This window comes from Lepus europaeus, chromosome 2 (genome assembly GCF_033115175.1).
Source record: "Lepus europaeus isolate LE1 chromosome 2, mLepTim1.pri, whole genome shotgun sequence".
NCBI classification, from domain to species: domain Eukaryota; kingdom Metazoa; phylum Chordata; class Mammalia; order Lagomorpha; family Leporidae; genus Lepus; species Lepus europaeus.
In genome coordinates, this window is record NC_084828.1 from 86242730 (window position 1) to 86270552 (window position 27823).

The following is a 27823-nucleotide window of genomic DNA, read 5'->3' on the forward strand; positions in this document are numbered from 1 at the left end:
TGATTTAAACTATATGGGAGGATGTGTGTAGTTTACATGCAAATTCTAGGCCATTTTATTTTTTATTTATTTATTTTTTTTGACAGGCAGAGTGGACAGTGAGAGAGAGAGACAGAGAGAAAGGTCTTCCTTTTGCGGTTGGTTCACCCTCCAATGGCCGCCGCGGCTGGCGCGCTGCGGCTGGCGCATCGTGCTGATCCGAAGCCAGGAGCCAGGTGCTTCTCCTGGTCTCCCATGGGGTGCAGGGCCCAAGCACTTGGGCCATCCTCCACTGCACTCCCGGGCCACAGCAGAGAGCTGGCCTGGAAGAGGGGCAACCAGGACAGAATCTGGTGCCCTGACCAGGACTAGAACCCGGTGTGCTGGCGCCGCAAGGCGGAGGATTAGCCCCGGCGCCAGCCTAGGCCATTTTATATAAGGGACTTGAACACATGCAGCTTGCAGAATCCTTAGGAGGTACTGAAACCAATTCCATATGTACTGAGGGACCAATACACTCACATTCTTAGCTCTGCAGTTTGCTTTTAGACTATTTCTGGCCCTGGGATAATCTCTAAACCCAGTTAATAGATCCAAGAATTTTATTGAGTCTTCTGTTTAGCTACTTTATCTACCATATTTCTAGTTCTTTCGTTGTACCCTCCCCAATAAGTATTTACTGGCCCTTTTATTTTATGCCCAGTTTTGATGATGTTACAAAAGAGATGTCATTGGTTGGTACTGTGGTTTGTGGAGTAATGTTATAAAGTTTGATGTAATCCTATGCTTTTGAGACCTGCAGTCTAGTCTTCCTCACCTACAAAACTTCTACTGGAATAGTATTAAGAAGGTGTTTGCTTAATTCAACACATAATAAAGAAACACAAATAAAATCCTGATGCTTCTGATTTATGGTAAATTTTTTAAAATATAGGATATTGCTTCCTAGATGCCAGACTCTGAGCCAACATTTAATGATCTTTTGGCAAGGTTAAAAGGTCAAACCTATGAAATGTTATTAACATCAATTTTGAGTCAGAACTGATGCAAATGCTTTAAAATCCAAAGAGAAGAATAGGAGTTCTCTTTCTATAGATTTCAGTTCTATAGAAATAACAGCCCACTTCTGCTTTTCCCGTACTCCTGACAAGCAAGTAGTATCCAGGTAAGTTTCAGATTCGGATCTGAAGCTGCAACACAGCCCCTCCCCTTCTCACCTACACACATCTCCACAGGTGCAGAGAGACAGGGCTGCACCCTTGAAGGGCTTGTAAAACGGAGTTCCTCAAACTGCCTCACAAAACGCTGAATTTTCCAGTTTCTTTTCCAACAGAAAGAGAGGGATATAAATTTAGATGTCAATCCTAACAATTCAGGGCTCTTAACATTGCTTTCAAAACCACACATAAACAGTTCTCCCTCCCTCTGGCAAAGTAGCCACCCTCGGGGAGAAGGAAAACAGTATTTACAGTAGAAGATTAAATGTGATGTGATTTTGTTAAGATCTTTTGCCAGCTCACTCGAAAGACTACTGCTTCTTGTTCAGCTGCCATAGCAAATCTATGCTAGTAGGGGAAAAATGTCCTTGACTCAAAGATAAGATAGTGTCAGTAAGAGATTTATTAAAGAGCCTGCCATCCATCATTGGAATTTGGGACAATAATGATGCATTGAAAATAAGTATTCACCCTGGGTCTTTTTTTTTTCTTTCTTATAAATTCCTTCGGTTCCAATATCTCTTCAGTCAATTGTTAATAGTACTTTTGTCTTTGTCGTTTTGAAAACAAGCCCAGGAGGGAGAAGGCACCAACAGCAGCTGTCACAAATCCAATGGTACTTATTGCTCGGTTGGCCTGTAAGGAAACAAGAAATAAACACATCTTACTCTAAAGACATCTCAGTGTCCTCAATGAAGCTTCAGCTTGTTTCCTAAACAGAAGACCTATTTGAGTGTACAATGAATGAATGAAAGTTCTATGCAAGATTAAAATTCTATATACAGATGAAGATATCAATTTATAATTATACCAGATAGTACACAAAGGTATATATTCATCATACTCTTAAAGCATCTGACAGTTTATTTACTCACTAGGAATATGGTTCCCATTAATTATCAAGATACATGGTTAAGAGAGGCAGTACCATACCTGTTTTGCAAAAATTAGGGAAGTATCAGAGATTTGCCAGAGGTCATACTACCAAGATGTTTAGAGATAGGCTGAGTCTTCTGAAATCCATTTTCTCCCACTGCATAGCTCCTACATCCCAAACACACACTTTGGTTGGGTATATACCAGGGTGAGCAGTGTGTATGTGACTCTGTGTGTGTGCATGTGTGTCTAACAATGTCTGTTAGTGAAATAATTCTGGGGTGTGACCTGAGCTAAACACTCATCAGCTCTTGTTTGCTAGATATAATTTCTATTTTGACAAACAAACTTTAAGAAAAGTCAATACTGCTGTTAACTATTATGTCAAAAATTAATCTCTCATGTAGACAAAATAAAATAAACTACTCAAGCTCAATTGTCCATAAACGAGTGCAGACATTTATAGCTTTAAGGGTATTAATCATCATCCTGATGAGAGGATCTCATGAATATTCATGGTTTCATGGCACTCAGCTAATATTGACTTCCATCCACATGAGTTTGAGTGCAGTTTTATGACCCAGAGGCCACGTTCAGACACTTCTGAATCATCAGACATTAAGAAAACAAAATTTATGCTGTGGGGCTTAAGAATCAGAGCTTCCAAGTAAAGTGAAAGATTTTCCCCAAATGATTCTGGGCATCAGGCCAGGAGCTGGGAGGCCGGACCCAGATCATCTTTTGCCCCCAGTGAGCCTGCTACCCACACGTTAATGCAGCACAACACCACCTTCCTATCAGTAGGTTCCCTATGGGGACCAGGCAGGTAAGGCCAGGGCCAGGGACAGGGCCAGGAAAAGGTGCACACGCGGTGTATTCAGTGCTCCGTGTACTTGCAGCAGGTATCTCCTACACTCCACTACCCTGCAGTCCTACAGGCGTGAGGCCTGTAACAGTGACTCTCTGCCTCTGCTGCAGTCCCAGGTGCTGGTAATATGGCCCTGGCAAACGACTAAAACTAACAACTCTTAGTCTTCCTAATGCTTTTAATTTTATTTATTTGATTCTTTCTTGTGCATTTATTTTATTTATAACTTTAAACTAATCACTGCCTATAAATTATTTTTCCAGGAAAGAATCCAGATTCACTGCAGCGCGGAGTCACCACATAGCACACAATGGGAAAGAAGCAGCATGGAGATCTAGGAGATTCCACGATGCAGAGAACCGTGGCTGGTCAATGAAAACGGACAGAGGTGCAATTGGTGTCCTTAAGCCGAAGTGTCAAATGACAGGAAATTGCAGCTATGGGAAAACTGCAGGATCCAGTGGAAAGTGTGCCTTGGCTAGATGTAAGCCTCTAGAAACAAACAACGTTAGAGAAACTTCAGAAACCCAGGAGGCTTGGGCAGAGAATGGGCAGCCTCACTCCAAATCAGAATCCCTTGAGATTACAGGGCAAATACTATTAAAATAAAGCTACTTCAGGCAATGCATGCATGATTCTCAAATCTCAAACACTCATTTATTTCAAGTCTCATTTTTGATAGGAAAATCCCATGTAATTGGAACAATCATTAAAAGTTACAAACAATGGATCTGACCTGTAAGATTGTAAAATTTCATGATGTTTCTGCTGAAGCAGCATGCACAGCATCTTCTACTTTAAGACTTACTCAAGATTATAATATCACCAAATCCAACTCTACACACATTATTCTTTACAGGGCTTTGGGTCCATGGGTCAAAATAAAGGCCTCATTCTGAGGGCATTCTGAGGGGCATCTTCATGTCCCATGAAGCAGCAGCTGACTCTGAAGCAGCTGTGTCTAGACATCAGTGTTGTATGGTCGTAGATGACTACAGGGTTTATCAAACACTCCTTCCTAGGATGCGAGGGCTTTGGTCATATTCATCAAAGCAGTCAGGCATACTAAGGATTGGCTCATCCAGGCCTATTCAAGAGTATGTCCATCTTAGGAAAAAGTACACACATTAATAATTTGCTTGGACTATACCATTAAAACCTGCCTTTAGAAATTAAAGTACAGAAAAGATAAGCCACAGACTGGGAGAAAACATTTGTAAGAGATAAATCTGATAAGGTACCATTATCCAAAATATACAAACAATAGAAGAATGAACAACCAAGTTAAAAAATAGACAAAAGATATCGAGACATTTCACCAAAGATGATATGCAAATGAAAAATAGGCACATGAAAGATGCTCAACATCATATATAGTTGGGCAACTGCAAATTAAAACAAAGAGATACTACCATGTCTGTTAGGACAACTAAAGTCCTACTGTTGACCACATCAAATACCGGCGAGGATGTGGAGCAACAGGACTCACTGCTGGTGAGGATGCAAAATTTGGCAGCCACTTTGGAAGACAGTTTCTCAGTTTCTCACATAATAATACCTAATCTAACCATATGATTCAGCAATCGCACTCCTTGCAGTTTACCCAAAGGAGTTGAAAATTTATGTTCCCAAAAATGTTTATGACAGCTTTATTCATAATGGCCAAGAATCAGAAGCAAATAAAATGCTCTTCAATGAGTACACAGACAAACGGTGGTAGCTCAACACAAGGGACTATTATCCCATATTGATGAAAGAAAGGTTAACTGTCAAGCCATGGAAGTACAGAGAGAAACCTCAGATGCAAATTATGAATTGAAAGAAGCCAATCTGAAAAGGCCATATTCTGTTAATGATGCATAATGTATGATTCCAACTACAGGACATTCTGAAAAGGCAAAACTATGGAGATAGTACAAAAAACGTAAGTGTTTCTCAGAGAAGGAGGAATGGTTGGTATAAAGGGCAAGGAAACTCTTATGATACTTCAATGTTGAATATATGGCATTATAAACGTGCAAAATCACAGAACACACAACTCAGAGTGAACCCTAATATCATAAACCATGACCTCTGGCAGATGATGATATGTCAGTGTTGCTTCATCAGTTTTAACAAATGTACCATGCTGATATGAGGTATTGATCACTGAGAAGGTTATACATGCATAGGAAGAGAGGAAACTCTTTGTACTTTCAGCTCAAGTTTTCTGTAAACCTAAAGACAGCACTAAGAGACAACTTTTTTAAAAATACAGAAAAGCACAAGAAAGAAGATGGGGCCAGAATCTTTCCATTCTTCTAACACTTTCTATGTATATATAATTTTTAATTGTGTAAATAAATTTTATTCCACCTCCACTCCCCCTGAGAAAACTTTTGCAAGATCAAGTCCTGTAAAATTAAGGGTAGCAGGAAAAGTAATCTGATCTTAGTTATAATTTGGAGTGATATTGTTAATTATTGATAGTAATTAATTCAGGTAACACAGTTTCTGTCAGATTGAGATTTTATGCCAACAAAGATATATAAAATTCCTAAAATAGCATAATGAAAATAATATCCATCCTAGGCCTGCTGTTTATTGGGATAGATAGTATGCAGTACTGTGTGTTAAGAGATCTTGATTGTGTTTTAATCTTTTTTTTTTTTTAACAGGCAGAGTGGACAGTGAGAGAGAGAGACAGAGAGAATGGTCTTCCTTTGCTGTTGGTTCACCCTCCAATGGCCGCCGTGGGCAGCGTGCTGCAGGTGACGCACTGCACTGATCCGAAGGCAGGAGCCAAGTGCTTCTCCTGGTCTCCCATGGGGGTGCAGGACCCAAGTACTTGGGCCATCCTCCACTGCACTCCCGGGCCACAGCAGAGAGCTGGCCTGGAAGAGGGGCAACCGGGATAGAATCCGGTGCCCCAACCGGGACTAGAACCCGGTGTGCTGGCACCACAAGGCAGAGGATTAGCCTATTGAACCACGGCGCCGGCCGATTCTGTTTTAATCTTTAAAACAACCTTAAGAGTTAGACGAAGCAACTGCTATATTAGCTACAGAATACAGCTAATAAATGGTGAAGATGAGGTTCCAGCTCAGCCCAGCAACAGGTTCTTAAGGCTGCTGCATCACCTTCATCAGCTCTTGCTGGAGACAAGTTTTGCTGTTTGTTGTGGAGTCACTATTTTTGAGGGTCTTGAGTCTGAGTATGAAACATGAAAAGATATGAATTGAAAGTTTAGAATCAAACAAAAAAAAATGCTTCTAATCCATCCTCCCTTCTTTTAGCAACTGGTTTTCAAAAAAGAAAGTTTTTTAGTGACTTTATTGAGGCGTGGTTGACAAACAGTTGTAGATATTTAATATGTACAACTTGATGTGTGTGGAGGTAAGTACATATGAAATTATCACAATCAGTGCCATAAGTTATCCATCATCTCCAAAAGCTTATTCAGTCCTTTGTTGATCTTTGTTGTTTTGTTTTGTTAGTTTTTTCCCCTTTTGTGGCAAGAGCGCCAAACTCAAAAATCCACCTTCTTAGCAAGTTTATAAGTATGCAGTACAATACTGTCAATCATAACCTATGATGTGAAGCAGGTCTCCAGAACTTAGTCATCTTGAAAAACTGAAGTGTGCACCTTTTGACCAACTGTCGCCCATTTCCAAAACTCTAATAAGAAATAAAAATTGTTGAGTGCAGTAGACAACCTTATTCCTAACAAAGAAGACTAGGCATGAAACCTATCTCCTAGCTGTACTATTCGTTTTCAATGCAGAGGTGAACAGGAATTTATATGTGTCCTCTGTGTTCTGGCTCAAAAGCAATTTATTGTTACATACCAACAGAACAGATAATTTGTTATGCTAATGTGTTTCTTAATGAGCATAAATTACCAATTAAATAATTTCCTAATGAAAACAAATGTATCCTTTCATTATGTTTTATCTTCCATTTGTCCAAGTCTTCATAAAAAGAACTGTAGCCTCATTTCTTAGAAGTTTATATAACAGAATCACCATTACAATTTACTAGGAGGTAGAATAATGAGTTTAAAGTATTATTAAAATTTCCTGGCCTGCGCCGCGGCTCACTAGGCTAATCTTCCGCCTTGCGGCGCCGGCACACCGGGTTCTAGTTCCGGTTGGGGCATCGGATTCTGTCCCGGTTGCCCCTCTTCCAGGCCAGCTCTCTGCTGTGGCCAGGGAGTGCAGTGGAGGATGGCCCAAGTGCTTGGGTCCTGCACCCACAAGGGAGACCAGGAGAAGCACCTGGCTCCTGGCTTCGGATCAGCGCGGTGCGCCGGCCACAGCGTGCCAGCTGCGGCGGCCATTGGAGGGTGAACCAACGGCAAAAGGAAGACCTTTCTCTCTGTCTCTCTCTCTCACTGTCCACTCTGCCTGTCAAAAAAAAAAAAAATTTTTTTTTTTCCTAGTCTCGGGACCGGTGCCACGGCACAGTAGGTTAATCCTCTGCTTTCAGTGTCGGCATCCCATATGGGTGCTGGTTCTAGTCCTGGCTGCTCCTCTTCCCATCCAGCTCTCTGCTGTGGCCTGGGAAAGCAGTGGAAGATGGCCCAAATCCTTGGGCCCCTGCACCCTACATGGGAGACCGGGAAAAAGCACCTGGTTCCTGGCTTTGGATCGGCACAGCTCTGGCCGTTGCGGCCATTTGGGGAGTGAACCCACAGATGGAAGACCTTTCTCTCTGTCTCTCCCTCTCATTGTCTGTAACTCTACCTCTCAAATAAATGAATAAAATCTTAAAAAAAATTTTTCCTAGTCTTATTCTTCAAAGTTTTACTCTCGCTTTTTAAGTTTTCATATATAACAACTCCCTGAAGTTTAAAATCTATTAAATAACTTTCCATATGTATTTTGGGTGAAGAGGACTTCCTCTTGATAATAGTTTCATGTATCTGCCCTTTTATATCACTCCACTTTAATACATCTTTGGGTTGAAATACCAATGATGGAATTGATTGGCAGGGCTGAGAAGTAGAGAACGGGCAACTGAATTAAGAATGCTATTATTCAGGAATTTGCTATACTACTTAATAATGGTAGTAATTGACAAAATTACCAGGTACTTTAAAAATTAAGTCAATTAATCCATTGAAAGTCACCTGAGAGTTTAAAGAATGATAGGACCTATATAAAAGCACAAAATTTCACTGAAATTAATATTAGAAGGAAATAGAAAGCATTGGCAAATCCACCAAGACACATTATCAGTTGGCCTCTGTCCACCAATGGAAAAGAGTCTCAAAATAATGATTTATGTTTCTGGCAAATGAACTCCCACTTTAAAAACTCAACATGTTTTTCAATATACAAAGGTCTTCGAGAAAGTTTATGGATAATGGACTAAAAGATAAGTTTATTTTGGTACAAAAATATTGAAACCCATGCATAGTTTTTCCTGTGATATATTTTCCATTAGCCTTTTGAAGACCCCTTCTATGCAAGATGTCATAAATATGTTTTACACCAGAATAAACTTATCCTTCCCTTTAATTTAATTCTCCATGAACTTTTGAAGTAACTTGTATGAAGTTACTGATTTGAGATTGTTTTATTGTGGGAAAATAATGGCAGGGTGAAAGGCAGTAATACTGACAAAAAGCCAGGGCACTGATTCCACTTCACAATCCTTTTGGCTCAAAATTCACGATATCCAAATTTAAGTCTCTGTTGATGATCAATTTGCTGCATGATCTTGGACAACTCAGTTTTCCCTTCTCTGTCCTTCAATGTTTTTACATTTTCTTGTTCATTCTTTTTCATTTAGTTTGAGGCTTGGGGACCTTATCATACTCAATGGTTATCGTTTTCTTGAAGTAAGCTTTATGTATCTCCTAAAGAAAACTCACCTGCTCAGAAATTCCTTCTCCATAGCGAAGCAAAGTTACAAAGTGTTCGCAGTTGTTGACAAGTAAATCATAAGCAACTTCCTGTCCAATAATAAACTCTGACCGTTTCATGACTTCATCCACAGGGAGGGGGGAGTACATCTCATCATACTTATTGTTTATTCTATAGGTGTCATTTCCCACCACATCCTTCAAGAGCTGCATCTTCACCATGGCCTTTGTGCTGAACATGGACTTGGCACTTGCGAAGGATGCAGGAACTCCATCTGTAAGAAGAACCCAGGTTTGCAAGGAGCAATGACCCAAACCTGTGAATGCCAATACCACTCAAAGGTTTTGGAAATTCCTGGATATTTAGACCTAGTTCTGTCTAATGTAGCATCAAACCAATAAGCACTTCATCTTATCAGCCTTAAGCACTCATCCCACAAGTTAGCCACAACATTTACTATGAGTGAGAATATAAAAAAAACTTTTTGAAAGTTCATACTTTTCCCCTAGAACAAACTGGGTGAGAACATTCCACCAATTCTTAGGAAACAGGTTCCCGATTAGTTGGCACTATCGCTGGGATCTTAATGGAGGTTCCTAACATACCACAGATAAGATCATTGCCCATTTTTCTACAAAGCTCTCTCTCAGCTTTTGAACACTTCCAAAGTAACAGCTTGGTGCTTAGCAATAGTGCATTATGGGGCCGGCGCCGCGGCTTACTAGGCTAATCCTCCGCCTGTGGGGCCGGCACCCTGGGTTCTAGTCCCGGTCGGGGTGTCGGATTCTGTCCCGGTTGCTCCTCTTCCAGTCCAGCTCTCTGCTGTGGCCCGGGAATGGAGTGGAGGATGGCCCAGGTCCTTGGGCCCTGCACTCGCATGGGAGACCAGCAGGAAGCACTTGGCTCCTGGTTTCGGATCTGCGCAGCGCACAGGCGGCAATGTGCCAGCTGTAGCGGCCACTTGGAGGGTGAACCAATGGAAAAAGGAAGACCTTTTTCTCTGTCTCTCACTTTCTCACTGTCTAACTCTGCCTGTAAAGAAAAAATAGTGCATTATGATTTGTAGGATTCTTGTAGCACCTAAGCCACAGTCCCCACTTATACCTCTACATACACATTCAATTTTTTTTCAGAAAACTTCTACTTAATGAATTCAACTTCATGCATTTCATAAATATAACTTTAGGAATATAGTGATTTTCCCACTGCAGCTTCCCTCTCACCCATACTCCTACCCCTCTTCCTCCTCCCTATCCTATTCCCATTTTATTTTTTACTAAGATCTATCTTCAATTAACTTTATACACATACAATTAACTCTATACTAAGTAGAGTTCAACAGATTGTATGAAAAAAAATTGTCCCTCAATAGTTGAGACAAAGGCTATTCAAAGTCATTGCATTTTAAAGTGTTAATTTCACACCTATAGATTACCTTTTAGGTTCTCAATTAGTTATCACAGATCAGGGAGAACATATAGTATTAGTCCTCAGCATTGCATCTTAAAGTGTTAATTTCACACCTATAGATTACCTTTTAGGTTCTCAATTAGTTATCACAGATCAGGGAGAACATATAGTATTAGTCCTCTTGGGACTGGATTATTTCACTAAGTATAATGTTGTTCAGTTTGATACATCTTATTGCAAAGACAGTATTTTTTTTTTTACTGCTGTGTAGTATTCCATGGTGTACGTATCCCATAATTTCTTTTTCCAGTCTTCAGTTGATGGGCATTTGGGTTGATTCTATATGTTATCTATTGTGAACTGAGCTGTAATAAACATGAGGGTACAGAAAAATCTATCAAGTACTGATTTCATTTCCCTTGGGTAAATTCCCAGGAGTGGGATGGCTGGGTCATATGGTAGGTCTATATGCAGATTTCTGAGATATCTCCATACTGTCTTCCATATTGGCTTTACCAGTTTACATTCCCACCAACAGTGGGAATCCTTGCCAGCATTTGTTGTTCATTGATTTCTGTATGAAAGCCAATCTAACAAGGTTGACGTGAAACTTTACTGTGATTTTGATTTGCATTTCCCTGATGGCTAGTGATTCTGAGCATATTTTCAATAGTCTGTTGGCCATTTGGATTTCCTCTTTCGAAAAATACCTATTTAAGTCCTCTGCCCATTTCTTAAGTGGGTTGTTTGTTTTGTTGCTGTTGGGTTTCTTGATTCTTTATATATTCTAGTTATTAATTCTTTCTTTCTTTTTTTTTTTTTTTTGACAGGCAGAGTGGACAGTGAGAGAGAGAGACAGAGAGAAAGGTCTTCCTTTGCCGTTGGTTCACCCTCCAATGGCCGCCGCAGTTGGCGTGCTGCGGCCGGCGCACCACGTTGATCCGATGGCAGGAGCCAGGTGCTTCTCCTGGTCTACCATGGGGTGCAGGGCCCAAGCACTTGGGCCATCCTCCACTGCACTCCCTGGCCACAGCAGAGAGCTGGACTGGAAGAGGGGCAACCGGGACAGAATCCGGTGACCCGACCGGGACTAGAACCCGGTGTGCTGGCACCACAAGGCGGAGGATTAGCCTAGTGAGCCACGGCGCCGGCCAAGTTATTAATTCTTTCTCACTTGCATAGCTTACAAATATTTTCTCCCATTCTGTTGGTTGCCTCTTCACTTTGCTGAGTGTTTCTTTTGCAGTGTGAAAGCTTCTCAATTTGAAGTAATCCCATTTGTTAATTTGGCTTAGAGTGCCTGTGTATCTGGAGTCATTTTTGAGAAGTCTTTATCTATGTCAATGTCTATCAGGGTTTCCCCAATGTTCTCTAATAATTTGATGGTATCAAGTCATAGATTTAGGTCTTTAATCCATTTTGAGTGGATTTTTATGTAACGTGTAAAGTAGGAGTCTTGCTTCATACTTCTGCATGTGGAAATCCAGTTTCCCAGCACCAATTCTTGAAGCGACTGTCCTTAATTAGTTTTAGCTACTTTGTCAAAGATAAGTTGGCTGTAGATGCATGGGTTGATTTCTGATGTTTCTATTCTGTTCCATTGGTCTATCCATCTGTTTCTGTACCAGTACCAGGCTATTTTGATTATAACTTCCTTGTAGTATGTCTAGAAATCTGGTATTGTGATGGTCTGGCTTTATTTTTGTGGTATAAGTTTGCTTTAGCTATTTGAGGTCTCCTGTGCCTCTATATGAATTTCAACATCATTTTTTCTATATCTGAGAAAAATGTCTTTAATATTTTAATTAGGATCATGTTCAATCTGTAAATTGCTTTCAGTAGTATGGACATTAATGATATTGATTCTTCCAATCCATGAACATTAAAGATTTTTCCATTTTTTTGTGTCTTCTTCTATTTATTTCTTTAATGTTTTGTAATTCTCCTCAAAGATAACTTTGACATTCTGGTGAAATTTATTCCAAGGTATTTCATTTTTTGTTAGCTATTCTAAGATTGATCTTAGAAGTTCTTTCTCAGCTGTGCAATTGTCTGTGTATAAAATTGCTGTAGATTATTGTGTTTTGATTTTATACCATGCCACTTTACCAAACTCTTCTATGAGTTCTAATAGTCTCTTAATGGAGTCTTTTTTGTATCCCCTATATATAGTATAATGTCATCTACAAATACGGATAGTTTTAAGTCCTCCTTCCCAATTTGTATCCATTTGATTTCTTTTTCTTGCCTAATGGCTCTAGCTAAAACTTTCAGGACAATATTAAGAGTGGGCATCCTTGTCTATTACCAGATCTCAGTGGGAATGCTTCCAACTTTTCCCCATTCTGTAGGATGCTGGTCATGGGTTTATCATAAATTGCCTTGATTATGTTGAAGAATACTCCTTCTATACCCAATTTGCTTAAAGTCTTCATCACAGATGGCTGTTGTATTTTATCAAATGCTTTCTCTGCATCTACTGAGATAATGGTATGGTTTTTATTGTGCAGTTTGTTAATGTGATCTATCACATTGATTGATTTAGGAATGCTAAAAAATCCCTACATACCAGGGATAAATTCCACTTGGTCTGGGTGAATGATCATTCTGATGTGTTGTTGGATTTGATTGGATAGTATTTTGTTGAGGATTTTTGCATCTATGTTCATCAAGGAAATTGGTCTATAGTTCTACTTCACTTTTATATCTTTTTTAGGTTTAGGGATTAAGGTGATGCTGGCTTCATAGAAGGAGATTTGGAGGATTCCCTCTCTTTCAGTTTTTTTTGAATAGCTTGAGAAGAATTGGAGTTAGTTCTTCTTGAAATGTCTGGTAGAATTAAGCAGTGAAGCCATCCAGTCCTGGGCTTTTCATTGTTAGAAGGGTCTTTAATACTGATTCAATTTCTGTCTTGATTATTGGTCTTGTTAGGTTTTCTATATCTTCAAGGTTCAATTTAGGTAGACTGTATGTGTCCAGGAATTTATCCATTTCTTCTAGGTTTCCCAATTCATTGGCATACGGCTCTTTGTAATAATTTCTGATGACTCTCTTCATTTCTGTTATGTCTGTTGTTCCATTTGTTTTTCATCTCTAATTTTAATGATTTGGGTCTTCTTTTTTTTTTGTTAGTTGGACCTATGGTGTGTCAATTTTATTTTTTCAAAATTTGTATTGGGCCTATGTTGTCTCAATTTTGTTTATTTTTTCATTTCACTGAGCATTTGTACTATTTTTTGTTTCAATTTTGTTTATTTCTTCTTTAATTTTAATTATTTCTTTTCTCCTATTAGTTTTCAGTTTGGTTTCCTGTTGTTTTAATAAGTCCTTCAGATGCATTGATAGCTCATTTATTTGGTACCTTTCCAATTTCTTGATGTAGGCACCAATTGCTATAAAATCTCCTCTTAACACTGCTTTTATTGTATCCCATAAGTTTTTTTTAATTGTTTTTAACTTTTATTTAATGAATATAAATTCCCAAAGTACAGCTTATGGATTACAATGGCTTTTTCCCCCCCATAACTTCCCTCCCACCCACAACTCTCCCCTCTCCTGCTCCCTCTCTTCCCCTTCCATTCACATCAAGATTCATTTTCAATTCTCTTTATATACAGAAGATAAATTTAGTATATATTAAGTAAATATTTCAACAGTTTGCACCCACACAGAAACACAAAGTGAAAAATACTGTTTGAGTACTAGTTATAGCATTAAATCACAATGTACAGCACATTAAGGACAGAGATCCTACATGAGGAGTAAGTCATGAGGAGTAAGTGCACAGTGACTCCTGTTGTTGACTTAATAAGTTGACACTCTTGTTTATGGCGTCAGCAATCATCCTAGGCTCTTGTCATGAGTTGCCAAGGCTATGGAAGCCTTTTGAGTTCGCCGACTCTGATCATATTTAGACAAGGTCATAGTCGAAGTGGAAGTTCTCTCCTCCCTTCAGAGAAAGGTACCTCCTTCTTTGATGGTCCATTCTTTCCACTGGGATCTCACTCACAGAGATCTTTCATTTAGGTCATTTTTTTGCCAGAGTGTCTTGGCTTTCCATGCCTAGAATACTCTCATGTATCCCATAAGTTTTGATATGTTATACTTTTGTTTTCATTAGTTCCCAGAATTTTTTTGATTTCTCTTCTGATTTTTTTCGATGACCCACTGTTCATTTGGGAGTATGTTGTTCAGTCTCCATGTTTTACATATGTTTTAGAGATTCTTGAGTTGTTGACTTCCAGCTTCATTCCATTGTGGTCTGAGAATTTGCATGGTATGATTTAGATGTTTTTGAATTTGTTGAGACTTGCTTTATGGCCTAATATGTGGGCAATCCTAGAGACAGTTCCATGCACTGGTGAGAACATATTCTGCAACCTTTAAGGTAACAGTCAGCTGAGGTCATGCTAAGGTTCTGCTTTTCTTTAGCCAGTTCCTTTGGCCAAGAAAGTAAGTCCTAAACCCAAAGCTCACCTGCTAAGAACTGTCCACCAGATGTGGCTCCATGCCATGTTCCATCAACCTGTTAACAATTCCTGGTGCGCTGCCACTCAACCTCAGCTACCTTTATTGGAAAGCATTTGCCTACATTGCCAGAAACCTGTGTAGACTGGCCTGCCACTGCCAGTACTGGAGGCTAGACAGGTAATTACTCAGTTTACAGGTCTAATGCCAGACCATGGGCCCTCCCCGTGGCCTACGCTGCAACTGCTACACTCTGCATGTCCAGGTGAGCAACAAGAGGAAAGGCATCTAGGTAAACAGTTTTGAGAAATGTTCCCTTTTCTAGGGACTAAAAGTGAACTTTCATTTCCACTACTCTTCTGCCTATTTTCCTTCTCAGTGACGTAATATTTCCAGTTAATATCTCACACATTAAAGGTTCTTGCAAGTTGCAAGTCCTTAGGACATGTATGAGGACACTTCAAAAAGTGCAAAGAAAATGGATTTAAAAGATAAGTTTACTTTAATGCAAAATAATTTTGGAATCTATGCATAGCTTTTCAAGAATACACATTTTCCACGGATGTTTTTGAAGTAACTTTATATATCCTATTTAGAATTACTTTTTTTTTTTAATCTAGCCCAATGACAAAATTAGGAAATGGAAGTTTGGAGAAGTAAAGTTGCTTGGAAAACACACCAGAATAGTTAATAGAATCAAACTGAATTTCTATCTATAGGATAAAAGCTCAATGCTTGAAACCATTCATATGGATTCTAAGATGTAAAGTTACATCTTATGCAGGTGTGTGATGGAGCTTCTAGATAGTGTTCAAACCCCTAGATTCAGGTATCTGTAGGGCAGCACCACCTCTGCTCTTTCTGTAGTTTCCGTCAGTGCAGCAATGAATTTGCCTTTTTGTTTAAGCCAAGTCCAGCTTTATTTATGTTACATGAAACCAAAGAATTCATCTAAATACAGACTCCTAATATTCTGTGGTGAAATCATAAGTTAACTATTCTTCTATTCAGCATTAGCCATTGTCTATTTTTAAACCATTATAAATGGAACAGAAGTGAATACCTTAGACAGAAGTGTCCATCTACATCTTTAAATATATCCCCAGAATGGAATGCTAGAAGTACAAATGCAGGATAAGAGCATATGAACTCTTTTTAAGGCTCTTAGCATACACTGTCAAATTATTTTTGTGAACACCTTTATCCATCAACAGTTCCATCAATAAGATCTTTGTATTCCTTTCACTATATCCTCAATAACACTGACTGACATCACATTTTAGCTTTTGCTAATAAGACAAAAACTGTATTATTTTACAATTCCTAGATGACTAGAATATTGGAATTAAATCTGTGTGTGTGTGTGTGGAGTGTGTATAAGAGAGAGATAGAAAGAGATTCTTTTCTTCTTATACAAACTGTTCATAATTCTGCACTCACTTATTTGTGGGGATTTTGCTGTCCCTTTGCTCCAGGGCACTCTCCCCAGATCTCATCTGAGTGCTTTCCTCACCTCTTTCTTGCTTTTCTTCAAATGCCTTCTTATAAAATTTTTCCTCACCACTTCATTTACAACTGCAGTACCTCCATACCCCACCACACCATCCTCATCTGTTGTCATCCCATTTCATTGACTTCTTTTTTCCACATCACTCATCTGCACTCTGACATCTATTTCTGTAATTTGTTGATAGTCTTTTACACACAGGGGGATGTCTGTGTATCCCCAGGCCTAGAAGAGCATTCAGTATCTGCTAAGTCATCTATAAGTAGGTGTGCCATGTATTGAAATCACCGGTTTGTATGACATATAATGACTTTGAACCTCATCGTGTTTGTATACATATTGTCCCCACCTGCTTATTTAATTTTTAATTGTGGTATTTTTCATACCAAGAATTGGTGTTATTAGCCTTTGGTCTTCAAATACCCTTCCTAAACCTAGATATGCTGGGTTTATCTACCTGCAACATTTTGTTTCTTTTTGTTTGATGATTTCATTCATGACTCCTCATTCCAAGAAAACTAAAAAGTTTCCAGAAACCACTGGAAACAATCCTTACCTGTAGGTGCTATGTTAATAACATAACCATCACCTAAGTACAGTGCCCAATGCTGATAGCCAGGACGGAATACTTCAATCAAATCCCCTGGGTAGGGGTTGCCAGGGTAGGTCAAACTGAAGCAATCATTGAACTCCATCTGCAACGACAGACACAAAGAAGTTCTAGCTGACAGAACTTGCCCAGAGAGAATCAGCTTAAGGATCCCCCAGAGGCAAAGGCATACAGACCCATACCACTGTCTTTTTAGCTGAATGAGTCCAACACTGAAGCATGTGTGCACATGTAACAAATGGAGAAAGAAGTTGTCTGCCATTGCTTCTCATTCTGATGAAATCCAGTGTTGGGGTCTCAAGCCCAATGCTAGCCCCTGACCAGCAGGGGCAGTGCAAGCACTCCCCAACAAGGTGAACGGGAAGGGTAAGGTCGACGGGAGGAACCGCTTTATTGAAGAAGTGTACAGGCTTATAAAGCTTAGAAGGACATGCGCAGTAGGGGAGCCAATCAGAGAAAAGGTCATGCAGGCATGGGTGGACCACGCACAGGGGTATCTTAAGCAAAGTATAGGGATCACGCACTGCCCACGTGTCCAGAACTAAAGCAGACCTATCCCTGCCGGTGGTCTGATCTCAGGCAGCTGCAGACACGCCCTCAAACATCGGCCAGGCACCATATTGTAATGGAGATTTTAGGCAATGCTCAACAATCCAGTGGCACAAACATTTTATCATTCTTTCTTGGTAAATTTCACTTACCTTATACAAAATTTCTAAAGTGTTAGATTATAATATATGCCCTGTTTGGACTAGAAAGGGGAAAAATGTGAACTTAACAGATATCTGTTTTACTAGGTAAATACTCGGTCCATGACTATAGGAAAAGACAGGATAAAGTGTTTATGCTCGTACTGAGCAAGAGAAAGTCAGGAAACAAAAGCATAAGATCAGAAGTCTTTCAGTCTTTTAGCCTTTCATTTAGCAGCATAAAAATCAAGGAGCAGAGGCAAATGTGGATGCTGGTTTTCTGTGATATTAGAACTCTGAAAAAAAAAAAAAAAAGATATATTCCAGGCTCAGATGGTGCCCAGCCAGAAATTCAGGTATAGTGTAGGATACAGGATATTTCTTCCTTGTTAAGAACTTTGCTGTGGATTGGTAGTATGTGTAGGCATTCTGGCTTCCACTCACTACCAAATGATAAATGCGCTTTGTCATATTACAAACCACAGATGCCACCACTGAGTCCCATCACTCCCTTTACTGCCCCATTTACTGTCTGACTGCTCATTTCCTGACTTCAGAAGCAGTGCAAGGCGGTCCACAGCAGGAGTGGGACATGACCACAGAAAGGCTGGGGAGTTCATCACATTGATGAATATGTCTGAAAGTTCTAAGTTAGGTGAGTTTTTTTCCCCCTGCTAAGTCAATACTTATCAGAAAGAACATTTAAGTCTCTGAGGGTTGATTTTTATAAAAAGTTACATTTTCTGTGTACGACCTAAAAATAGAATGACTCAGCAAGAGGGAGTTAAGTATCTCTGTCATGAGTAGACTCAAGATCTAGTCATGAGTGGAATCAAGATCTAATGCTTTGTCGATGTTGAATCTCTAATTGACAATAGTGTGCCTTCTCATCTCACTCTACTACAGATTTGAACACTCAACTACAAAATAATTCTGAGTGCCAGAAATATAAACTTCCAAATCATTTAAGTTATAATTATAATAGCTCAGGCTAAGGACTTGGAATGTAGACTATGGCTTTTCTGGCACTCTAAAGATCTTTTTTTGCAGCATTCAATAATGGCAGGGTATTTTCCCAAGTATTTGTATACCATCTGTTGAAACTTCAATCATCATACTGCCACAGAAATGTGGCCAAATGTGAGCTGTCCATCTGTTGAAAAATAACTACTAAAACAACTTTATGGAAACCATCAAGTCTAACCACCCTATCAAACATGCCTGAGCCTCATCAATATGGCAGTTCACAATTGAGCCCCATGCGTGCTAAAAGGAAAAATAGATAATCCACTATAATATAAAAAAACACATTGACCAAGAAGAGGAAGCAGCAAACACACACCGCTGTTGACTGGAATTCCCAAATTCAGCCAAGTTTATAATGAGAACCATCATTTATACAGGGAGCACATGGTAGTCAACTTTTTTTTTTCCAATGCACTATCTCATTTAACCCTATTTCACTGAAAAACACCCTCACAATGATCTGAGCCTATCATATTATTATCTCATTTTATAGATAAAATGCTACAGTAGCACATACCAGCTTTTGGAAAATACCCACCAAAACCATTATATTAGAAAATATAGATGAAGAATAGCAGTGCAAAGTGTTAGTGATGCAAGCCCTTCTCTTGGACTTCTACTTACTACTTGCTAGTTCTTGTCAGTTTGGGCTGGTAACTCAGTCTGTTTCCTCATTATGAAAACAAGCATAAGAATATAGGACTGACTTGTTTATCTCAAAAAGCTTTTACAAGAAACCCTTTGTGAATGAAAAGCTGTTGCAAGTACTTTCTGGCAGGCAAGAGCCAGACAGGTGGATGGGAAGAATGAGGTGGCTCTTTGTGAAAGGTGCGGTTGGGTCACAGCCCATGTGGATTTCAGTTCCTCACCCTCACTTCCAATCAGGATAATTCTGAGATGGGTGATTCTGCTGCAAAGTCTTATGATAGTTAACACATTTTCAATTTCTGACACACAGTTTGCAAATTGATTTATGAAGTGTAAGTTAACTGATTTCACAAAGATTATTATATTCATGAAAACAGCTGAAAGGATAAGAGAGAAAGCATTTCATATGAGTAAGCCCTCAAGAATATAAAGGAGGGGGCTAAGAGTTGTGGGGCAGCAAATTAAGCCAGGTCTAGCAACACCAGCATCTCATATTGGAGGCTAGTTTGAGTCCCAGCTGCTCCATTCCTGATCCAGCTCTCTGCTAATGTGCCTGGGAAAGCAGAAGATAATGGCCCATGTGCTTGGTGCCTTGCCACTGATGCTGGTATCCTAGATGGAGCTCCAGGCTCTTGGCTTTGGCTTGACTTATCCTGGGCCACTTGGGGAGTGAATCAGAGGATGAAAGGAGAAGTAAACCAGTGGATGGAAGGAGAAGTAAACCAGAGGATGGAAGAAGTAAACCAGTGGATGGAAGAACTGCCTCTGTTTCTCTATTTCTCTCTCACTGTCACTCTGCTTTTCAAGTAAGTAAACAAGAAAATCTTCAAAGAAAAAATAAACTAAGTGAGGAGCCTACAGGCATATAATTGTATGAGTTCTGACACCAAACACTGAGAATCATGGCAATTTTGTGCAAAAAGGCATTTCAGATGTTATCCAATCCAATGGTCCCCCAGCTTCTTTTCAGCTGGGGAGACCTTGTATCAAACCACAAAACAGACTGAGTCACAATAACAAAAAGCAACACTGCCCTGGGTGGCATCAGGGAGAGTGTGAGAGCTCCACCTTCCCCTCAGCCTGCTGCTTCTGCTGCTGCTACTGATGCTCCCAGGAATCTTCCAGGAAGATGGTCTGAATGAAACCCAACCAATTCTAGTTCACCGCCCTACCTCTCAGCCTGCTGTGTTGTCCAGATAAAGGAAACAGAATTAGGGAATTTGTTTTGACGGGTCCCAATTACCTATTATACAAAAGGTTTTTAGCAATTGGTGCTGAAATAACAAACAAATGCAAATCTTCTCTCTAAATCTCATGTGTATCTTCTGCTTACACAAAAATTATTTCAGAAGAGATCACAGACCTAAATGGAAACTGTAAAACACAGGGAGAAAACATAGGAAAAACTTCACAAGATCTAGGATAAACAAAGAGTTTATAGATTGGTGCCAAAAGTATGAACCATAACAGGAAAAAGCTGATAAATGGATGTCCTCAAAATTAAGCACTTTTGCACTACAGGCAGAAGATCCAACTCAATAAAAAGAGATGAAAAAGGAAATGCAACAACAGATACCACAGAAACGAAAAGAATCATCAGGAATTACCACAAATAGCTGTATGCCAACAAAATGGGAAAATAGAAGAAATGCATAGATTCCCAGACACATACAATCTACCAAAATTGAGTCATGACAACACAGGAAACCTTAACAGATCAATAACCAAAAGGAAAGTGAATCAGTAATAAAGGACCTCCCAACAAAGAAAAGCCCAAGAACAGACAGCTTCATTGCTGAATTCTACCAGACATTTAGGAAGAACTAATTCCAATTCTTCTCAAGCTATTTAAAACAACTGAAAGTGGCCAGCGCCATGGCTCACTAGGCTAATCCTCCGCCTGTGGTGCCAGCACCCCCCGGGTTCTAGTCCCGGTTGGGGCACAGGATTCTGTCCCAGTTGCTCCTCTTCCAGTCCAGCTCTCTGCTGTGGCCTGGGAAGGCAGTGGGCCCTGCACCCGCATGGGAGATCAGGAGGAAGCACCTGGGTCCTGGCTTCGGATCAGCGCAGCGTGCCAGTCGTGGTGGCCATTTGCTGGGTAAACCAATGGAAGGAAGACCTTTCTCTCTGTCTCTCTCTCTCACTGTCTAATTCTGCCTGTCAAAAACAAAAACAAAACAAAACAACAACAACCACAAAAAAAAAAAAAAACAACTGAAAGAGAGGAAATCCTCCAAAATTCCTTCTATGAAGCCTGCATCACCTTAAATCCTAAGCCAGAAGAAAAAAACGACAAAGAGAACTACAAACCAATTTCCCTGATGAACACAGATGCAAAAATTCTCAACGAAATATTAGCTAATTGAATCCAACAACACATCAGAAAGATCATTCACCCAGATCAAGTGGGATTTATCCCTGAAATGCAGGGATATTTTAACATTTGAAAATCAACCAATGTGATATGTCACAATAACAAAAACTGAAGAATAAAAACCATATGGTTACCTCAACAGATGCAGAAAAAGCATTTGATAAAATACAGCATCCTTTCATGATGAAAACCTTGAGTAAGTTGGGTACAGAAGGAACATTCCTCAATACAATCAAGACAATTTATGACAAACCCACGGCCAGCATCCTATTGACTGGGGAAAAGTTGAAAGCATTCCCACTGAGATCCAGAACCAAACAAGAGTGCCCACTCTCACCACTGTTATTCAATACAGTCCTGGAAGTTTTAGCCAGAGCTATTAGGCAAGAAAATAAAAATTAAAGGGATAAAAATTGGAAAGGAGGAAATTAAATGATCCCAATTTTCAGATGACATGATTCTATATATAATGGATCCAAAATACTCCACTGAGCGACTACTGAAACTCATAGAAGAGTTTGGTAAAGTGGCATGAAGTAAAATCAACATAGAAAAATCAATGGCCATTGTATACAGATAATGTCATGGCTAAGAATGAACTTTTAAGATCAATCCCATTCACAATACCTCCAAAAAGAATTAAATACCTTGGAATAAATTTAACCAAGGATGTCAAAGATCTCTATGGTGAAAATTACAAAACACTAAAGAAACAAATAGTAGAAGATATTTAAAAGTGGAAAAATCTTCCATGTTCATGGATTGGAAAAATCAACATCATCAGAATGGCCACACCACCAAAAGAAGTTTACAGATTCAATGTGATCACAATGAAAATACCAATGACATTCTTCTGACATCTAGAAAAATTGATGCTAAAATTAATATGGAAACACAAGAGACCCTGAGTAGCTAAAGCAATCTTATACAACAAAAATAAAGCTGGTGGCATCACAATACCTCATTTCACAACATAATACAGGGCAGTTATAATCAAAACAACCTGGTACTGGCACAAAAACAGACTTGTAGACCAATGGAACATAATTGAAACTCTAGAAATCAGACCACACATCTACAATCAATTTATCTGTGATAAAGGAGCTAAAATCAATCATTAGAGTAGGGACAGTCTCCTTAACAAATGGTGCTGGGCCGACACTGAGGCGTAGCAGGTAAAGCCGCTACTTGCAGTGCCAGCATCCCATATGGGTGCCAGTTTGTGTTCCAGCTGCTCCACTTCCAATCCATCCCTCTGCTGTGCCTGGGAAAGCAGTAGAAGATGGCCCAAGTCCTTGGGCCCCTGCACCCACATGGGAGACCCAGAAAAAGCTCCTGGGTCCTGGCTTCAGATCAGTGCAGCTCTGACCGTTGCAGACAACTGGGGAGTGAACCAGTGGATGGAAGACCACCCCTCCTTCTCTCTCTCTGTAACTCTTTCAAATAAATAGATAAATATTAAAAAAAAAAAAAAATAGGGGCCGGTGCTGTGGTGCAGGCCTGAAGTGCAGGCATCCCATATGGACACCGGTTTGAGTCCTGGCTGCTCCACTTCCCATCCAGCTTTCTGCTGTGGCCTGGGAAAGCAGTGGAAGATGACCCAAGTCCTTGGGAGACCTGGAAGAAGCTCCTGGATTCTGGCTTTGGATCAGCGTAGCTACGGCCATTGCGGCCAACTGGGGAGTGAGCCATCAGATGGACGATCTCTCTCTCTCTCTCTCTCTCTCTCTACCTTTCCTCTCTCTGTGTAACTCTGCCTGTCAAATAAATAGATAAATCTTTTTAAAAAATGGTGCTGGGGAAACTGGATCTCCACATACAGAAGTATGAAACAAGACCCCTATCGTATACCTTACACAAAAATCCAATCAAAATGGACCAAAGATCTAAACCTATGATCTGATACCATGAAATTACTAGAGAATATTGGAGAATCTCTGCAAGACATTGGTATAGGCAAAGACTTCTTGTAAAAGACCCCAGAAGCACAGGCAATCGAAGCTAAAATTCACAAATGGGATTACATCAAGCCAAGAAGCTTCTATACTGCAAATGAAACACTCAGCAAAGTTAAGAGGCAACTGACAGAATGGGAGAAAATATTTGCAAACTATGCAACTGATAAAGGCTTAACATCCAGAATCTACAAAGAGCTCAGGAAATTCAACAACAACAAAACAAACAATCCAGCTAAAAAATGAGCAAAGGACTTGAACAGGCATTTTTCAAGAGAGGAAATTCTTATGGCCAGCAGACACTTGAGAAGATACTCAGGATCACTAGCCATCAGGAAAATGCAAATCAAAACCACAGTGAGGTTTCACCTCACTCCGGTTAGAATGCCTCTCATACAGAAATAAACAAACAGCAAATGCTGGCAAGGATGTGAGGGAAAAGGTACTCTAATCCACTGTTGGTGGGAATGTAAACTTGTGCAGCTACTGTGAAGACAGCATGGGGATACCTGAGAAATCTGAATATAGATCTACCATACAATCCAGCCATCTCACACCTGAGAATGTACCCAAACTAAAAGAAATCAGTATATGGAAATGTTATCTGTATCCCCATGTTCATTGCAGCACAATTCACAACAGTTAAGATATGGAATCAACCCATATGTCCATCATCTGTTGACTGGATAAAGAAGTTATGGTATATAAACACTATGGAGTACTACTCAGCTGTTAAAAAAAAAAAAGAAATCCTATCTTTTGCAACAAGATGGACACAACTGGAAATCATTATACTTAGTTAATAAGCCAGTCCCAAAAAAGACAGCTGTCATTCATTTTCTCTAACGCAAGGTAACTAATAGAGTAGCTGAAATGTAATGTATTAGAGTGAAATAGACATTTTGAGATTCAATGATTGCTTATAGTCCTGTCTGTTCAAAGAAACAGCGTTTTTTTGTTTAGTTTTGTTTTCTGTTTTCTGGTTTTTTTTTTTCTCTTCATACTATTTGTTGAACTATTTTACTTAGTGTAGGGCTAGCTATACTATCACTAGGTAAACTGAAAATAGATCTGTAAAAATTAAGAGTAGGAATGTGAGAAGGAGGAGGAGGAAGGGTTGGAGCATGGGCAGGAGGGAGGGGTGGGGGGGGAGTGTCACTATGTTCCTAAATATGTATATATGAAATACATAGAACTTGTGTAATTCAAATAAAATTAAGACAATTAAACACTTTTGCACTGCAGATGGTCCTGTTAAGACAAGTTCCATAGTAGAAGAGAATACATACAAGCTGCAGAGCTGAGAGAGAATATTTAAATCTATTAAGAACTCTCTAAATGCAACAGTAAAAACAAAAGAAACAAACGAAACACAAATAGAATATGGGCAAAGAATACAAAGACACATTTTACCAAAGATACGCAGATGTCAAGGAAGTCATGGTCAACATCATTAGCCACTAGGGAAATGCAAATGACAATAAGGAGACATCACAACACACCTATCAGAATACCTAAAAGAAAAAAACAGCAACAATGCCAAATGCTGACAACCATATGCAGGAATTGAATCACTCATTCACTAGTGGTGGGACTGTACTGTGGTACACTCTCAGAGCAGTTTGGCAATTTCTTAAAAACTGTATCCTGTAACCACTAATCCAGTAACTGCACTTCTAAGCATAGATCACAGAGAATGACAAAAACAAAGGCTATGTCCACCCAAAAACACCTTACAGAAACGTTTATAGCAGCTTTATTCATAATTGTCCAGTAACTGCACTTCTAAGCATAGATCACAGAGAATGACAAAAACAAAGGCTATGTCCACCCAAAAACACCTTACAGAAACGTTTATAGCAGCTTTATTCATAATTGTCCACAAATGGAATAAACCTGGGTGACCTTCCATGGGTACACGGTGTTGCAGGCCTATCATGCAGTATTACTAAAGAACAAACAGGCTATTGAAACATGCGAAAGCCAGAATGAATCTCCACAGCATTGGGCTGAATGAAGAAAGAAAAGCAATACCATTTGTAAAACACTCTTGAAATAACCAAATTATAAATCTAGGAACAGTGGTTGCCTGAGGTGAAGCAACTATCTGGGAGGGAGTGGGTGTGGCCATCAAAGGGCCATAGGAGGGGCTCCAGGAGTGAAGGGATGTCTTCAGACTGGTCAACACTGGTAACTAGGGTCACAACTGAGGAAACCCACAGATGAGTTAAGTGCCAAATCTAAGTCAGAGAAGTGCTGAGGAAACTAGAATTCCATTTCATGTTTATGTTTTTACTCCGACTTCCTGTTCCTTCTTTATAACACTGCTTAACATCACTCACCAAAGGAACTGCTGCAAGACATTTCCTCCTTTCCTTCTTCTCAAAGACCCATGAGACAAGAGAAGTTGCAAAACAAGGCAGACATATTTCAAACAACAACACAGGAAGCTTCCAACCTTCATATGCAGAACCAGACAGTTATGGGAAGTGGAGTCTTGCTGGGGAAGTCCCGCCCCTCTTTTGCCAGGGGGTGTTAGGTGGGGTTAGAAGCAGATGCAAGGTGCCTAGACTCATACCCTAGGCTGATGACTGTATTCCATCTGCATATGTGATTTGTTTTACTTGAACTATATTTACCAAAAATGACAGGACAATTAAAGTGCACTTATAAAGTCCTCTACCGCAACCTGTATGTGCTGTATTTAAGGGAAAATGGTAACAGCTTATTTGCATAGATTTGTATGAATCGTTTACAGTAAAGAATGGGAGGAAGGTAAGCCTGTAATCTTGGTATAAGCAATTTCCTGTTTCGGATACTGTGTTTATAGTTCCACATTAGTCCCTAGGGGTGCATCAGAAGAAATAAATAGAGAGGGACAGGTTGATTAACTGCTGCTCAGGTCCTAGAGGCCACCTGTACTCCAGAAATACAAACAGCAGGCTTTTACCAACGACTCCCCAGAATGCCACTGGAAACAAGGTCCCAGGTCACCACAGGCTACCCCTGGTGCAAGTCTCCCAGTTTGAATGGGACTCTTTTCCCATTCCAGCTGCACTTTCCACGGAGACTCCTGCTCCAGAAAACACCAGAGCTTGGCTAATTCACAGACCCACGGGGCTGCACAGATCCTTGGTCCCTCATTCTCATTCTTCAACTAAGGGTTTCCTCTTCCATCAAAACAGCTGACAGCAGCCACAGCACTGTCTAGCTGGGCTTGGAATCCTGATTAAGTGTCCGCACCTCGCCCCTTCCATAGACCTGGCCTTCTTATTCACCCCTGAGGTCCAGGGACACCAAACTAGTCACTGTTTTTCACACTCACCTGGAGCTCTCTTTCTAACACTGGATATTCCACCTGAAATGTTCATTAACAAGAGCCCCAAGGCGACCCACTGGTAGATCAGGGTCAGGTGCCCCACCTCCCCAGGCCCCCAGCATATCCGGAGCACGTGCCACACCACAGTGCGTCCCACTGTCTCCACCCGCCCCAGTGACTGGTGTTCCGCCTGGCGAGGACGGCTGGTTCGTGTTTCTCTCCAGGACTTGAGTTTCCAGTAGAGTGCCTGGCACAAGTAACTGAGCAAATAGTTAATAATGTATGAAAAATGAGTAACTTAAGCCTATTGAGGATACAAGTGGCTGCGTTTCTCCAGCCCAGGAGTCATATTAAAGTCCTGAATGCCAAAGTAATATCATCATCCCTGGTTCCAAAGGCTAATCTAATCACAATTGCTTGTATTATTATTCATGGTCGCTGCGTTGGGAGCAGTTGTTCCGGATCCCAGTTCCGCCACTTCCCAGCTGTGTGTCAGGGCAGTCACTCTCCTCCCCTGCTGACTGAGGACCCAACAGGAGCGAAGATCCGTTCAGGACCTCTGACCCTCCCAGCTTCTGTCCTTGGGCACCAAGTTGAGACACAGTGGCCCGGCCTCCCTCCCAGCGCCCCACACACCTCACTCCTCAGCCCGGGCGTCCCTCTAGGGGCTCCCCGGCCTCGCAGCTGGGGAGCCTCCTGCTAGCGGCCGCGGGATTCCTCCATCCGCAGCCCGGAGGAGGAGCTGACCCCGGTTCAGACCCCGTCCTGCAGAGCCAACGCCAGTCCCGTCGCGCGCCGCGGCGCCAACGCGCTGGGCCCGGAGCCAGGACGCTGCCGCGCACGCCCCAGGCTTCTGGCTCGCCTGCCTGCCCAGGGCGTTCACCTCGTGCGTCGCCTCAGCACACCCGCGAGCATCGCGCTGCGCGAGCCCTCTGCACGCCCACGGAAGAAGCTGCGCACTGACCCAACGGTCAAAGTGAGTGCAACCCCAGCGTAAATCTCCATGGCCACCCCCCTGCCAGGCGCTGG

At 40.6% G+C, this 27823-nt stretch overlaps 1 protein-coding gene across 1 annotated transcript; it reads right to left on the minus strand.

Moving 5' to 3' along the window:
• Window positions 1–1591: 1591 nt before the first annotated feature.
• PLAAT1 (phospholipase A and acyltransferase 1) lies at window positions 1592–27531 on the minus strand. Its single transcript, XM_062177369.1, has 4 exons — window positions 27431–27531; window positions 16730–16868; window positions 8798–9063; window positions 1592–1832 (listed from the first exon to the last, which is right to left on the minus strand). Exons 2-4 carry the CDS (start codon window positions 16866–16868, stop codon window positions 1731–1733), a joined length of 507 nt encoding a protein of 168 aa, XP_062033353.1. The 5' UTR covers window positions 27431–27531; the 3' UTR covers window positions 1592–1730.
• Window positions 27532–27823: the final 292 nt, after the last annotated feature.

Coding starts and splice junctions, on each gene's coding strand:
- PLAAT1 (XM_062177369.1), bottom strand. CDS start 16,868: ATGGAGTTCAATGATTGCTTCAGTTTGACCTACCCTGGCAACCCCTAC. Junction 9,064..16,729: donor TATTAACATAGCACCTACAG/GTAAGGATTGTT, acceptor TTCTTCTTACAG/ATGGAGTTCCTGCATCCTTC. Junction 1,833..8,797: donor GAGAAGGAATTTCTGAGCAG/GTGAGTTTTCTT, acceptor GTTTCCTTACAG/GCCAACCGAGCAATAAGTAC.